Below are 15,483 nucleotides of genomic sequence, written 5' to 3' on the forward strand. Positions count from 1 at the left end.
TGATCTTATTCTCCGGGAGTTGAGGGCTTACCATCTTGACACTGGATAGCAGAGCTTCCCTGAGGATGCTGATTAAGAGGGGCCACCAACTCACTAGCATCTGCTCTAGTTTTAGCAGAGCAGGCCTCCAAATCAACCCCATGCCACGTGTACACTCATTCTGATTTGCAGTAAGAAAACAAGGCCCAGGTGAAAAGATTATGAAAAAACAGACTAGAGATATTCTAAAATAGTTATAATTTTTCCTCAACAGACCACCAGAGGAGTTTGTATCTTTGAGACAGAACCCACAGAGTCAGTTCCTCGAGGCAGTCCTTGCTTCCTAAAGTTTTAATTTTAAATGAAAATTAAAGAGATAAGATTACACTGAAAATTAACATCAACATCTGGAGAATTACACATTAGGAAAATGCAATCAGAAATATGTATCTTTCAGTCTCTTTTCCAGCATTCTTTAACACCTCTGCTTTCTAGGACAGGAATTCATGAGCTATAATACTTGAGAAGATTCTCATCTGTAGGTTTTAAGATTTTCTTATCTGCCATGTTCACCACCCATCCTGGAGCAAGACCAAAGAAAATCTGCCTTGGATCCTTTCGAGAACTGAGCATCTTGAAGAGTTCATCTTTAGTGATATCCGGTAAAATATAACCATACTTCTTGGCGAGTTCAAGTCTTGCTTCAGGAAATTTGCCAGGATCTGCCAGGTAACCACGATTCTTTGCATCAGTGTAATATGGTACCAATGCTTCAGGTGGAAGCATTCGTTTTGGAATGGGTTGTCCACGAAGAAAGAATGGAATAGGTTTGCATAGGATTTCTACAAAAAATTTGTGAATAAAAAAAGGAGAGATGCAAACATTAGCTCTCTATATAATGACAGTGCTACAGATTTTCTTTCAATTACTAATGTTTAAATATTACTGAGATGAGAACCTAATTCCAAGAACTTATTTGTTAAGTAGGCTTGTCTTAAGTAAGCAAATGGAAATCCTTCATTTTCAATAGTCTGAGTCTTAAAATGCAAAGTTACTCCCCTGGGTTACCAATGATTAGTGAATTTTGAAACACAGTTAACACTGTACTTAAGCCCTAGGTTTAAAAAAACAAAAAATAAAACATCTTTATAACATTGTCTGTAGTGCATTAGAACAAGATGAGCCCCCCTGGCCACACCACTGATAGGAAATCCTAAAACAGAAAACCAAGGTGTCCAAATATAAGTCAAAGAGCATGAAGACTTTTTTTTTTTTTTTTGAGGCAGTTTTGCTATTGCCCAGGCAGTGCTATGACCACAGCTCACTGCAGCCTCCAACTCCTGGGCTCAAGTGATCCTCCTGCCCCAGCCTCCCAAGTAGCTAATGTTTATTTTTTTTAATTTTTGTAGCAATAGGGGTCTCGCTATGTTGCCCAGGTTGGTCTCAAACTCCTGGCCTCAAGTAATCCTCTGGCCTCCCAAAGTGCTGGGATTACAGATATCGGCCACTGCACCTGGTCCATGAAGACTTTTTAAAATCCTCATATGGATCTTACTAGTTTAGAATTAGGAAGAAGCACTAAGATTTCTTGAAAACCAATGTTACTAAAATGAATTCTCTTAACTAAAGAGTAGCCAAGGAAATTTGACATGAAACCGCTAACAAAGGAATGCTCCATAATACCAGTTCTGTTTTTAAATTTTATCTGAAACATGTGTTCCAAAGGTCAGGTAGTGAAAAATATTGCAGATGCCACAGGGCCTTTAGATAATTTAGAAAACAATTATACAAATACACAAATAGATGATTGTGCAAATACAATGACATCCTACTCATCATGCTTTAGCAATGCAACTTTAACCAAAATGGGAAACATAAAACGGCTCACATAAATCAAAACAGTATTAAAGAACTTACTGAGAACCTTAAAATAATACTATGTACATCACAAGGCAGTTACAAAGTTTACCATATTTAATCCACGTAATCCACTCACCCATACAGTACTTGGTATACAATGAGGTGTATGTTCACCCACTAACATGTAAGCTCTGTAAAGGAAGAGACTTCTAGACCAGGAGTGACAGTTCATACCTGTAATCCCAGCACTTTGGGAGGCTAAGGTGAGAAGGCTGTTTGAGGCCAGCCTGGATAACATAGCAAGACTCCGTCTTTACAAAAAAATTTAAAATTAGCCAGGCATGGTGATGTACTCCTGTAGTCCTAGCTACTTAGGAGGCTGAGGTGGGAGGATCGCTTAAACCCAGGAGGTGGAGGCTACTGAACTCCAGCCTGGGCAAGAGTAAGACCCTGTCTCAAAAAAAAAGAAAAAAAAGGGACTTCATACTCTCATGCTATCATCTCTCCATCATCTAGAACAGCATCCAGCAAACACTAGCCACTGACTAAATGTTTGCTGAATGAAAGAATCTGACAGTTGTTTTTTACAGCTCTAATATAGCACATTATCTAGCAGTATCCCAACACAGGGTGAATGAGAAATGGCAATTAGGAGGTACTCCAGGCAGGCCACAGACACAAGAACCAGAAGCTGCTAAGGCTCAAGATTAAGAATTATAAAAGCAATGCCATCTAAAGCCAATTCACACTCTGGATAAACAATTCTACATGCTTCACCTACGACAGAGGGTAATTACAGAGTGGATGTTCTCTACTCATCAAGAAATTATCTTCAAAATACAGGTCAGAAAGAAGTTTGTGTAACACTTTAGATGAGCTATCCCCCACCAAAGAGGTTTTACGGGAATTAGTGTATAAAGAGGCACAGTGCAGTGGAATAACCTAGTCTGAGGAGAATCCTGGTCCCACTGCACAGCTCTGTGAGGACTAGTCCTCAGCTACCAGTGAACGGCACGCACCCCCACCCCAAGCCTGTGTAAGGTCTAAACACACTGGATGTAGCCATTAAGGTTGCAGTAAGTTGGGAAAATGTGCTTCTGGCTACCTAATCATATAAAAATGCAGAATGAATAAGGTATTACTTGCCACAATAAAAGTCTTCTCATTAAAAGAATAGGTAAGGCCGTGTGTGGTGGCTCACACCTGTAACCCTAGCACTCTGGGTGGCCGAGGCAGGAGGACTGCTTGAGCTCAGGAGTTCGAGACCAGCCTGAGCAAGAGCGAGACCCCATATCTACTAAAAACAAAAAATTAGGTGGGCAACTAAAAATAGAAAAAATCAGCCGGGCATAGTGGTGCACACCTGTAGTCCCAGCTACTGGGGAGGCTGGGGCAGAAGGATCACTTGAGCCTAGGAGTTTGAGGTTGCTGTGAACTAGGCTCACGCCATGGCACTCTATCCAGGGCAACAAAGCGAGACTCTTGTCTCAAAAAAAAAAGGACAAAGAAAAGGTAGCAAACCATAAAAAGAAACTACAGTTTATTCTAAACTTTTAAAAATTTAACTGAATAAACATCCTTCCACAGGGCTCACAAAAAGGAGAAAACTCTTCTTACTCTTCAAATAGCCCTAGCAGAAAAGGTAGAAAAATGTCCATTAAAAATTTTTCCCATAACTTGGAAAACTAAAGTATAATCAAGTAAATTATTTAGAGACAAAATCGCTACCAAATGATAAACCTATGATTAGGTTTGTTTCATTGCTTATTTAATGAAAGGCTCCTAGGACACCTGCAGAGCTGTCCCGAGGCCAAGCACAAGCATCTTTAGGCTGATGACACCCCCCTCCCAACACTCCAGCTCATGACCTCAGATGGCATCTGTCTGGTGAACAAGCACCACCACCAACACAGTCTACTAATGCCTAAAAGCCTTCCAAAATGTTTGTGACTGTTTTAAAGAAAAATACTCATTTTCTTATTTGTGGCAGCTCACCCTAAAAATTATGAGTGATGGACCAAAATAAGAAAAAAAGCTCATCTATAATAAACAAGAGGGAAATGAGAATTATGTTGGTGAATATATATCTTCTGAGACAGGGTCTCATTCTGTTGCCCAGGCTAGAGTGCAGTGGTGTCTTCAAACTCCTGGGCTTAAGTGATCCTCCTGCCTCAACCTCCCAAGTAGCTGGAACTACGGGCATGAGCCACCACACTCAGCTAATTTTTCTATTTTTAGTAGAGACGTGGTCTTTCTCTTGCTCAGGCTGGTCTTGAACTCCTGAGCTCAAGCAAATCCTACTGCCTCGGCCTCCCAGAGTGCTAGGATTACAGGCGTGAGCCACCGTGCCTACCTGGTGAATGTTTTTATAAAGCTTTCAATTATGAGGAAAATGAAACGGTAGTTACTTGTTTTGATCTCTTTACATACAGAAGATATGAATGCTTCCCTTCTTCCCTTTTATATAGTGATTTTAAAAGAATTGTCTTCTAATTGCACAATTTGATCAGGAAACATTTATCTCCCATTTGAATGCAAAAGCACCAAAGAATCCCTTCGTAATAGCATTTAGTCAACAAGCCACACTTGGTTTTCATCCCTGCAATTTTAAAAATCCAGTTCATTCATTCCACAAATTTTAAGTGAGCCTCTACTAGTATCAGGCATTGCTCTACCTGCTGGGGATACAGTAGTAGTGAACAAAAGGTCCCATCATCAAGACAGATGGGAAAGAAGGAGAATGAAAAGTGAGAGAGAAATGAAATCAGACTTTGTCAGCTAGTGACAGCTGCCAAGTGCAGACACAATGTAGGGCGAGTGGACAGGAAGTGACTTGAGTGCATGTGCACGTGTGCGTGTGCGTGCACATGCATGTGCTCTCGTATTTAGTATAGGCGGGAAACCTTTCCCTAGCAAGCAGAGACCTGGAAGAGTGGGGCCCGGAGCCATGGAGACTCTAGGCAGAGGAGCCTCTAGGCAGACGCTGAGGGAGTGAGGGGCTCAGCATGTGGAGGCAGCCGGGGCGGGTGGCCAGTGAGGGCAAGCAAGTGGACAGAAGCAGGGGGTAGTGCAGACCACACCCGGCCTCGGAGGGAGGAGTCGCACGGATGCCACTGGAGGTGTGGTGCAGAGGGGTGGCGTCCATGCTTTAAGAAGAACCCCGTGCGGTGCAGCTCCACTGCAGGCAGGAGCAGCAGCAGAGGCCACACAGAAGGCCCCACAGCCACCCAGGTGAGAAGACGGTGGCCTGGGCCAGACTGGCAGCAGCTGGAGAAGCAGTTGGATCATGGGCAGAGTTTGAAGATAGAACTCGCAGGATTTATTAGGGCATGAAAGGAGTTCAGAGGACTCCGAATGCTGGATGGAGCTGTCATTTACTTAGACAGGGAAGACTGCAATAAGACCAGGCTGAGGTGAAAGAGAAAAGAGACGTTCAGACACACTAATTTGAGATCCCTACCAGACATTCAAGGGAAGATATGGGTCTGGGGTTCAGGGGAGACACTGAGAGTCACTTTTGCCATTGGTACATCTGTCAGCTACATCCTCAATTCTTTATGTAAATAACCCACCTGGTAAATGTAGATCAAGCAACTACTACCAACACTTGCTATTCACAAGTAGTTAAAAAGTAATAGCTAATATGAGAGAGAGAAAGAAGAAAATGACCACAGAACAAGCTTACCCAGACTTCTTGGATCATAGAAGGCTGTAGTAACAACGCCACCATTTTTTTCAATTGCAGCAATAGCTAGTTCTGAAGCCAACTGTACTTCAATGTTAATTTTCGCCTTAAAGGTATCAGCACCCTGTAATATGTCAAGACAGTTCACTGGTAATTAGCCTGGGAAAAAGTAAATTAATTAAGGCAAGCCTCCTTTTTAAACTGTGTTTTTCCCTCCAAAGTGCCTACAATGTAATAATACAGTTGGCCCTCTCTCTGCAGGTTCCCTATCCATGGATTCAACCAACCTGGATGGAAAATTCTGGGGGAAAAAACAATAAAAAATAACAATGCAGAAATAAAAAATAACACAAATTTCTAAAAAATATAGTGGCACTATTGACATAGCATTTACATTACATTAGGTATTATAAGTAATCTAGAGATGATTTAAAGTACACGGGAGAATGTGTGCAGGTTATATGCAAATACTGCACCATCTTACATCAGGGACTTGAGTATCTGAAAATTTTATGGAGCGGGTCTCGGGGGGTGTCCCTGGAACCAATCCCCCTTGGATGTTGAAGAACGGAAGACTGCAATTTCTATTTTTAAATATATCTGCTTTGAGGCCCTGGCAAATTTTTTTTTTTTTTTTTTTTTGAGACAGTGTCTCACCCTGTTCCCTGGGCTAGAGTGAGAGCCATGGTGTCAGCCTAGCTCACAGTAACCTCAAACTCCTGGGCTTAAGCGATCCTACTGCCTCAGCCTCCCGAGTAGGTGGGACTACAGGCATGTGCCACCATGCCCGGCTAATTTTTTCAGCTGTCCAGATCATTTCTTTCTATTTTTAGTAGAGATGGGGTCTCGCTCTTGCTCAGGCTGGTCTCAAACTCCTGACCTCGAGCGATCTACCTGGCTTAGCCTCCCAGAGTGCTGGATTACAGGCGTGAGCCACCACGCCCGGCCAAATTTTTTTATGTTTTATTTAGGCCACCCCATATTTCCATTCTATGTATTTAGTAGACACCTATATAAGCACCCATTCCTGGTACTTCATTTATAGTAGATTGTCTAATTCTTGTAACAACACAATGATAGGATTATTGCTACACAAATTTCATAGATGGAGACATTGAAGCACAGAGAAGTTAAGTAATTTTTCCAAGATCACAAAGCTAGGACTCCAACCCAGAGAGTGTAGTCATAGCATCTGTGTTCTTAACCACAGTATGCTATATGATATAGATAAAAACTAATCTTCCTTATTGCTAAGTAAGCAAGAGGCCAGGAGGAGGTTTAAGAGGGGAATACACGGGCTGGAGCAGGTGGAAGAACAGAATATCTGACAACAATCTGAGCTTTGGAGGCGTTGGACCACTCTAGGGAAAAAGGCAGAAGACAACAGAACTTCACTTTTGCATTTGCTACTGACTTTATTACAGTCTCTAAGTTGAAAACAAAAAAAAGTTTATCTTTCTCTAGAATGTACAACACTAGAAAATGAAGTTCTGAACTTTTAAAAGTTGTGTTTTTGGTGACATTAGTCAGGATATGCTATATATTTCTCTAATTTCATAATAGATTCTGATAAAAATAAAAGGATGGCAGCATTACCATTCTGTGGCAATAGAAAGTATCTGTGTAGTTGAAATAAACTGGCTCCCAATCTAGTTCCTTCTATTACGGAACTTTCATGTACTTCAAAAATATCCCATCAATTGTGAGACACCTTTTCTCACATTTTTTATATCTGATACTTGTGTGGTTTTATAATCAACAGTATCTTTGATTCAATAATATAAGATCTTGCTATATTATTTGTGATTTTTAAGCAATCCAAAGCTTGCTTAATCATCTCCCTATTCTTGGGCATTGGTGTCAGTTCCAGTATTTTCAGTATTATATAAAGCATTTTTAGGAATGTCTTTATATCTGGTTTCTTTTATTTTGTTTTTCCTTGAGAATATATTTTCTCAAATTGGTAAATGTTTTTTGGTGCTTATTTGTTACAGCACCAAACTGGTAATTTTGTGATCAAAACTGTTGGGCCAGGCACAGCCCAACAGGCATGCCCTCATATCTGTAATCCCAGCTACTCAGGAAGCTGAGGCAGGAGGACGGTTTGAGCCCAGGAGTTCAAGGTCATAGGTAGCTATGACCACGCCACTGCACTTCAGTCTGGGTGACAGGGAGAGAACTTGTCTCTAAAAATGAAAATTAAAAAAAAAACAAAAAAGCCCCTGTCTTATCATCCTCTATTTACTACAAATCTGAAATCCAGAAAAGTAAACCAATTCACAGAGTTGTAAATGATATATAATTGCACTTATTCAACCACTGCTCTGGGGTAGAGATTTCAGGATTATTTTTGCTAATTTAATAAACACACATGTGAGGGATGTTGGGATATGCAGTTTAAAGGCTGCTGAGGTCATAGGTTTTTCCGTGTTAGGTTTTATGTATATTTCCTTATACACCCAGAGTAGAATACTGAGGCTTATCTTATATTTGGTATTCTCTTTTCAAATGATTTTACTTAGAAAGCTTTTATCTATAAGGCTCACTCTTTCAAAGGAATACAAAAAGTTTTTCCATAAACATATACTTCCCTCTAGTGGACACTAAGTCACCTATATAGCAATATTATTGACAAACAAGAAACAGCAATTAATTAACTATGCACTATGCACAAAAAATTTGCTTATGAACCCCTAGCCAATTCCCATACAAAATAAAACTTCTTTACTGCAATTAGATTTCGATTGATTCATCCTTTTCTTCCATAAATATTAACTGACTACAATGACTACAGTATTTCCAATATTAAAAACACAGCAATGAATCAAAGTACCTGCCCTGAAGAGACCTTACACGCTGGTGAGGAAGACAATGAAAAGTAAATATGTAACTTGTATTTTTTTGTTGTGGGGGTGAGGACAGGGTCTCTCTCTATTGCCCAGGCTCTGGAGTGCAGTGGTGTCATCATAGCTCACAGCAACCTCAAATTCCTGGGCTCAAATGATCCTCCTGCCCCAAGCACTCCCAAAGTGCTAGGATTATAGGTGTGAGTCATTGTGCCTGGCTTTAAATGCATAACTTGATAATGCATGTCAGGTGTTCATATGTATTCGAAGAAAAACACTTTGGGTAGGGTAAAGCAGTCAGTGTGACCGTGGGGGCAGGGCACAGTCTTAGAAAAGGCTGTCCAAAAAAGCCTTCCTGATAGGTTGACATTTAAGCAGAAAACCAAAGAAAGGAAGGGAGTAACTGTACAGACACACAGAAGAGCATTCCAGGACAAGGAGACAGAGCTCTGCCATGACAGCATGCCAGCTTTCCAAAACCACAGCTGGGTATAACATTATCATCACCACGTAATGGTTAGGGACACAAATGGGATAAAAGTAAAAGGAGCAGAGTGTTCATTATTTGAAACTCAAAAATATCTTTCTATGTAACACCAAAAGATCTAATTCAGACTTACCTCCTCTACCAGCTGGACACCATAATCCCTTTTAAGTGGCTGGATGGTCACACCTCTCCCATTGACAAGCTGGGTTAAGTCAATAGGTTGAGTAGGATCAACTCGACCCAAGTCAATAAGATACTGCAGTCTACTGAGACTCAAAGGCTGATACTGGCGTCTGAAGCTATAAAACAGGAAGGTAACAGTTGGAAAACTCTATCTTCCTATAACTTCTCCAAATCAACTCAAAGCTTTGTCCTGTGTTTTCCTCCATCAATTTTGATGGTTTAACCAAATAAAACCCTCCTGAGTGCAACACAAACACATAACGTTACTTGATTTTGGGTAATAAAACAACACCAGTATTTCTTTTGTTCTAGTAAATATAATTTGCCTCTCTAAGCATTTACTTCACTCATTTACACAAATACACAAATTTGTCAAAATAACCCACTATCTGAATTATGCATTAACACGGAGTTCAAAGTAATTAATGACAGTAGTTACCATTTACTGGGTGACCACAGCGAGCCAGATTTTTATATATACTGTATACTATCGCTAATCCTCTAAACAACCACAAGAGCAGGCATTATAATATTCATTTTGCAGGTCTGAGTGCAACGTCTGGGCTTTTTTCTCCTACTAATTCAACCTAAGTTTCATTACCAAAAATGTTCAGAGGTATAGGAGCAAAACTTCACTTCAAAGTAAATTTAAAATTTCTACCAAACTACTCTTTAGGTGATTCTCAACGGAAATTAGGGACTTGTACTTTAAAAAGCAAGGCAACCGTACCTATGTCCTTCATTAAACCCATATTTTGGTATTCGAATGTAAAACGGAGTCTGGCCTCCCTCAAAGCCCAGGCGGGGCCGGGTTCCTCTCTGTCTTTCTCCTTTATGGCCTCTGCCACATTTCCTACCTCTTCTCCGACCTCTTGGTCGTCTCTCCTGCAAGAAAGAAGAGAGTTTGATGATATTCAAATGCATTTTAAAACAGTGCATTTCCCCTCTTCACTGTGTATCTTTTTGTTATGCCATTCATTCATCCATCCAACTAGCTAACACTACTGTGTGCCAAGCAGTCTCTAGTTGCTCAAACATCCACTTAGCATCTTTGCCTCTGAAGACCCAGCTAATTCTTGAAACCGAAGTCTAAGCTGTGCTTCAAAGGCAAAAACATCCAAGGATGGGATGGGCATAAGGTTTCTATGACCAGCTTAACTGAAAAAAAAATCCTACAGTTAAACACCCACAACAAAGTCGCAATGATATTCAAGAAATTTTTTAAATTTTGGAATTAATTGTAAATAGGTAATTGTTACCCCTACACCTGTAATTCTATTTGAAAACTAATCGACAGAGAAAATCTTTTCCTTACTTTACTTCCTATCACTGCACGAAAGCAACGAATTGACAGTGCGCCGTCAGTGTATTCAGTGAGTTGCAGGAGACAGATCTTTCAATTCTGATCTTTCCGACGAATATAAAGATACACTGGGAAAGCACTTAAATTTAAAATCCACTTTTGAATGAATGACACAATCATTTTGTAGTTTCTGCGAGTCTGCTCCTCCGCCCTAATTAACATTTTTATGCTTTTAAATATACACCTTGTTAAGAATTGGGAGCACGTGGGAAGATTTTCCTCTGTTGCAGTAAAGGAGAACAGGCTTGGCAACCCTACGTTTATCCCAACACCCTTCTGCAAGGGGCAGTTCTCCAGAACCACGGGGAGTGTAGGGCCGCTTCCACCGCCCGGGTCCCCAGAGCTTCCCCGCACCGCCACCAGCCATTTACCGGTTTCTTGGAGCCGGGATTCGGCTTCAAGTTGGCCAGGCTTACACGCGGCAGAGCCCGGAGCAGGTCCAGGGCCCTGGCCCCACCGCCCTGCGCGGGACCGGCCATGACCCGCGAAGACAAGAGCGTCCAAGGGCGACCGGAGCGTACTCGGAGACCACGTGGTCTCAGGGCACTGCTTTACGGCTGCGGTCCCGCCCCTGTCGCGCTGCAGCCGCGCGCGCGGGAGCCTCGGACTCTGGCAGCGGCTTCGGAGTTTGCGCGCTGGTCTTGGTGTCTCCCTGTTCTCTTTTCGTTCTTTGGGGGATGTGATTGCAGTTTCCGAGATTGTGTTTTTTCCTGGAGCTTCCTTTTAGTATCCTGAACATAAAACGTTCGCTTTCGCCAAACAAGAGCTCGCACTGAAAACACTGTGCATTAAAAAAATCTTTGAGTCAGTGTTTGGCCTTGCATAATTGTGTTATAGACAACGTCTCGTGAGGCAATGTCTTCTCGGAACCCAGAATGAAATAAAGTGAATGGTCCATTTTTAGTTTTGGGGCTTGTGCAATTATATACCTGGGATACGAAAATAATACCCACAGTTCAGCTATTAAAATGCCTGGCTAAAACGAAACTTTGAATAAGATTCAAAGTACGAATTTTCATCCGGGTGCATGTGTATTGTTTTGAGTAAAAGAATCAATTCGTTACTAACTTCGCTTACCATTAACGGGAGGCGCCATGCAGAGCGCCGGCCGCTGTAAGTTAGCCCTCTTCTATTTACAGCCATCCTAGAGGTAGATGTTATTACGTTTTACAGACAGAGGAGGTAAGTAAGGCTTGGCGAGCTTGGGTAACTTGACCAAGGTCTTGAGACAAGCGGCAGGGCCAGGATTCAAGCTTACACTACCTCCCATTACAAAAGTTTTCTTTTCTTTTTTTTTTTTTTTTTTTTTGAGACAGAGTCTCGCTCCGTTGCCCGGACTACACTGCCGTGGCGTCGAGCTCACAGCAACCTCAAACTCCTGGGCTTAAGCAATCCTTCTGCCTCAGCCTCCCAAGTAGTTGGGACTATGGGCATGCATCACCATGCCCGGCTAATGTTTTCCTATATATATTTTTAGCTGTCCAGATCATTTCTTTCTGTTATTTAGTAGAGACGGGGTCTTGCTCTTGCTCAGGCTGGTCTCGAACTCCTGACCTCGAGCGATCCTCCGTCCTCGGCCTCCCAGAGTGCTAGGATTACAGGCGTGAGCCACCGCGCCCAGCCACAAAAGTATTTTTTATATTATAAATTGGATATCTACATCACAAAATACAGAACTGTTTTTACTCCCAAAATACCAGCTTCTCTATTTTCGTCTTCAGTTCAACGTAGAAAAGACTTTCTTTTAATAAGCTTTTGATATTTCACTGCTTTGCTGGGGAGTTGTTCCTGCTAGCTCTTACTAGTAATTACAGATAGTGAAGGTGAGACAAGTTTTGAAGTGCAGCTGTTTTTATGTTTAACTAAACCTTTTTGAAGTTACTTTAAATCAAGTGTAAGATAACTATATAAAGAAAAAGTGGCATTCTTTAAGCAGTATTTATAAGCAAGACACTGAACTTGTTAGAAACATGTATGGAGCAAATCAAACAGGATCTTGCTTCTATGTTGTTTGAAATCTAGAAGGGGAGAGTTTCCAAAATTAAATGTGTTTTAAAAGTTATAAAAAAGACCTGGCAAAGTGGCTCACGCCTGTAATCCCATCAATATGAGAAGGTGGGGCGGGAGGATTGCTTGAGACGAAGAGTTTTAGACCAGCCTAGGCAACATAGTGAGACCGCTCCTCTACAAAAAAAATTTTAAAAATTAACCGGGGCTGGGGTGGGGGCACCTATGGCCCTAGCTACTGGGAAGGCTAAGCCAGGAAGATTGCTTGAGCCCAGGAGTTCCAGGTTATACTGAGCTATGATTAGGCCACTGCACTCCCGCATGGATGACAGAGCAGGACCAGGTCTTTAAAAAAAAAAAAAAAAGGCCTCTTATATGGAAAAAATACAAGAAAAATACAAATATATGAGTTCTATAAAATGATATGAAAGTAAGATCCAGACTCTATTTAGAAATACAAATAGATAGAAAAAAAATAGAAGCTAGTTCCTGCTCTTAATGATTTTTAGTTTTCATCTTTTTATTAGAACTTTCTTTTCTTTCTTTCTTTTTTTTTTTTTGCTCTCTTACATTCCTGCTTGATTTTTATTAGAACTTTCATACCTTTGGGAAGAAAATTGCAAAATATAATTGCAGACCTACCCTAATCTACAGAAAGATGTACAATTTTTTCTCTAGAATATTATTGTTTGCATTAAGTGATGAACTTCTGATTGAGTGTTAATACCAATAATGTTTTTTATCATGGGAAAAATTTTTATTGAATAAATGAGATACAGGAAATACAAAATAATGAGCTACAGTTCTTGGAAGTAGAAGTTGTGTGAGTTATGTAATGTTATTTATGGGCATCAGTTAATAATAGTGGGAATAATAGTTTACAATTAATTGTAGGAGATGTTTGTTTATCCCATTTCCAACATATTGATTAGGCATATAAAACTGTCAAAATAATTTGATGAGTTTCGTCTGTGTTGTAAGATTGTAAGTTAAGGGTGTGTGGTCCATAAATCAATAATCCTACCTTAAGTCTATGCAAGTTTTACATCATCATCCTCATAATTGTACAAGTAACGTTTATGACACACCTACATGCTTGGAAAACTTATAATAAGAAAACGTTTATCTCAACAACTATTTAAGGTCCATCCTAATTCCAGCCTCAGTTAATAGTGAATACTGAATCATTACATAAAAAATGAAATGAACCCCACAAAGATGATACAATTTGAAGTGCCTTAGGAAGAACTCAGACACTCCCAAGTAATCTTCCCCCATCCATATCAGTGCCTGATAGTCTGTTAGCATAGATTAATTCCTCTGAGCTCATTATTTTTTTTTTTTTTTTTTTTTGAGACAGAGTCTCACTTTGTTGCCCAGGCTAGAGTGAGTGCCGTGGCATCAGCCTAGCTCACAGCAACCTCAAACTCCTGGGCTTAAGCGATCCTACTGCCTCAGCCTCCCAAGTAGCTGGGACTACAGGCACGTGCCACCATGCCCGGCTAATTTTTTTGTATATATATTTTTAGTTGGCCAGATAATTTCTTTCTATTTTTAGTAGAGACGGGGTCTCACTCTTGCTCAGGCTGGTCTCGAACTCCTGACCTCGAGCGATCCACCCGCCTCGGCCTCCCAGAGCTAGGATTACAGGCGTGAGCCACCGCGCCCGGCCTCATTATTTTTTTAAAAAAGAAAAAAAACCAACAACATTCTCTGGGTGAGCAGATAATGAGAGTGGGGAATGAAAATAAAAGGTAATAAATTCAACAGATAATGCTGGGTACAGTGGCTCACACCTGTAATCTCAGCCTTTTGGGAAGCCAGGAGGGTCACTTGAGGCCAGGAGTTTGAGACCAGTCTGGGCAACATAGCAAGACCCTGTCTGTACTAAAAACTTTAAAAGTTAGCTGGGTGTGGTGGCATGCACCTGTAGTCCCAGCTGCGGCAGGGAAATTGCTTGAGCTTAGAAGTTCGGGGTTACAATGAGTTATGATGGTGCCATTGCACTCCAGCTTAGGTGACAGAGAGACCCTGTCTTTAAAAAAAATAAAATAAAAAGTCATCAGATAAAGTGCTTTGCATGAACCATAACAATCCTTAATAATGATATACTACAAAATGAAGAGTCTGGTCAACTTAATCCTCTGTTGTTTGAGCTTAAGAAACAAAACAAAAACATATATAACCTCACCATCTCATCTTCCTAAATCAGATAACACATTTAAATAGTATCTTAATATCTTGGCAGGAATGTGAACAGGAAGAGAAAAGGAATTTCAGTTATGAGATTATTACTGAATTTTACCATGTACCGAGAACAAGGCGTTTTTACAATGGGACCAAGAATAGGCTAATTCTGTGATGACTGAAGTTGAGGAGCAGAAGAGCAGGGAATCCCTTCAATATAAGGAGAAAACTAATAGCAAGAGAAGGCTGTGAAGAGGCCATGGGAAGGGGCTACAAATAAATGTCATCTTGATAAAATCTACCTAGCCTTATCCAGGGTTGGTCCCAACTTAAAGGTCTTTATTCATATCCAAATAGATTTTTGGTTTAATTTTATGAAAGTATAGTAATGCCCACATATGTTATTTAAAAAATCAAATAGTACCAAGGGCTTATAATGAGAAGCAATAGTTTCCTATCCCATGTTCAGTTTCACTCTTCATAAGCAATCATGTTTGACTTTCTGTTTTTGTTTCTTCTAGTGATTGCCTCCTTATTTACAAATTAATAAAACATCTCCATCACTAATTATTTTATCAACTTTTAATGTATATTCACTTCTCTTATGACAGATGAAGGTTTAGCTAACTTAAAATCTTCCTAAAATTTTAGTTCTCTCATGGTAAACTTTGTAACTTAAATAATGTAATTTAAGTACTTTAAGCATCTACTTATTGGATTTTCAACCTTCAAAAACTTTTGTTAGCTGTATCTTTCCTTTAACATTGCCATGGACTATATTATACCTGTATACTTTAAATGATTGTTAGGTGTAAATATTATACTCTACAACAATTCCTGTATTTGCTCTCTCTTGAGCAGTTTTTAGTATTTCCCTCTTTACTGG

General features: G+C 40.4%; 1 protein-coding gene across 1 annotated transcript; it reads right to left on the minus strand.

Moving 5' to 3' along the window:
* Window positions 1-302: 302 nt before the first annotated feature.
* Window positions 303-10,950, minus strand: MRPL15 (mitochondrial ribosomal protein L15). Its single transcript, XM_045560996.1, has 5 exons — window positions 10,775-10,950; window positions 9,771-9,925; window positions 8,991-9,156; window positions 5,525-5,648; window positions 303-821 (listed from the first exon to the last, which is right to left on the minus strand). Exons 1-5 carry the CDS (start codon window positions 10,880-10,882, stop codon window positions 484-486), a joined length of 891 nt encoding a protein of 296 aa, XP_045416952.1. The 5' UTR covers window positions 10,883-10,950; the 3' UTR covers window positions 303-483.
* Window positions 10,951-15,483: the final 4,533 nt, after the last annotated feature.

The sequence above is a fragment of the Lemur catta genome, chromosome 9 (genome assembly GCF_020740605.2).
Source record: "Lemur catta isolate mLemCat1 chromosome 9, mLemCat1.pri, whole genome shotgun sequence".
In the NCBI taxonomy this organism is placed as follows: domain Eukaryota; kingdom Metazoa; phylum Chordata; class Mammalia; order Primates; family Lemuridae; genus Lemur; species Lemur catta.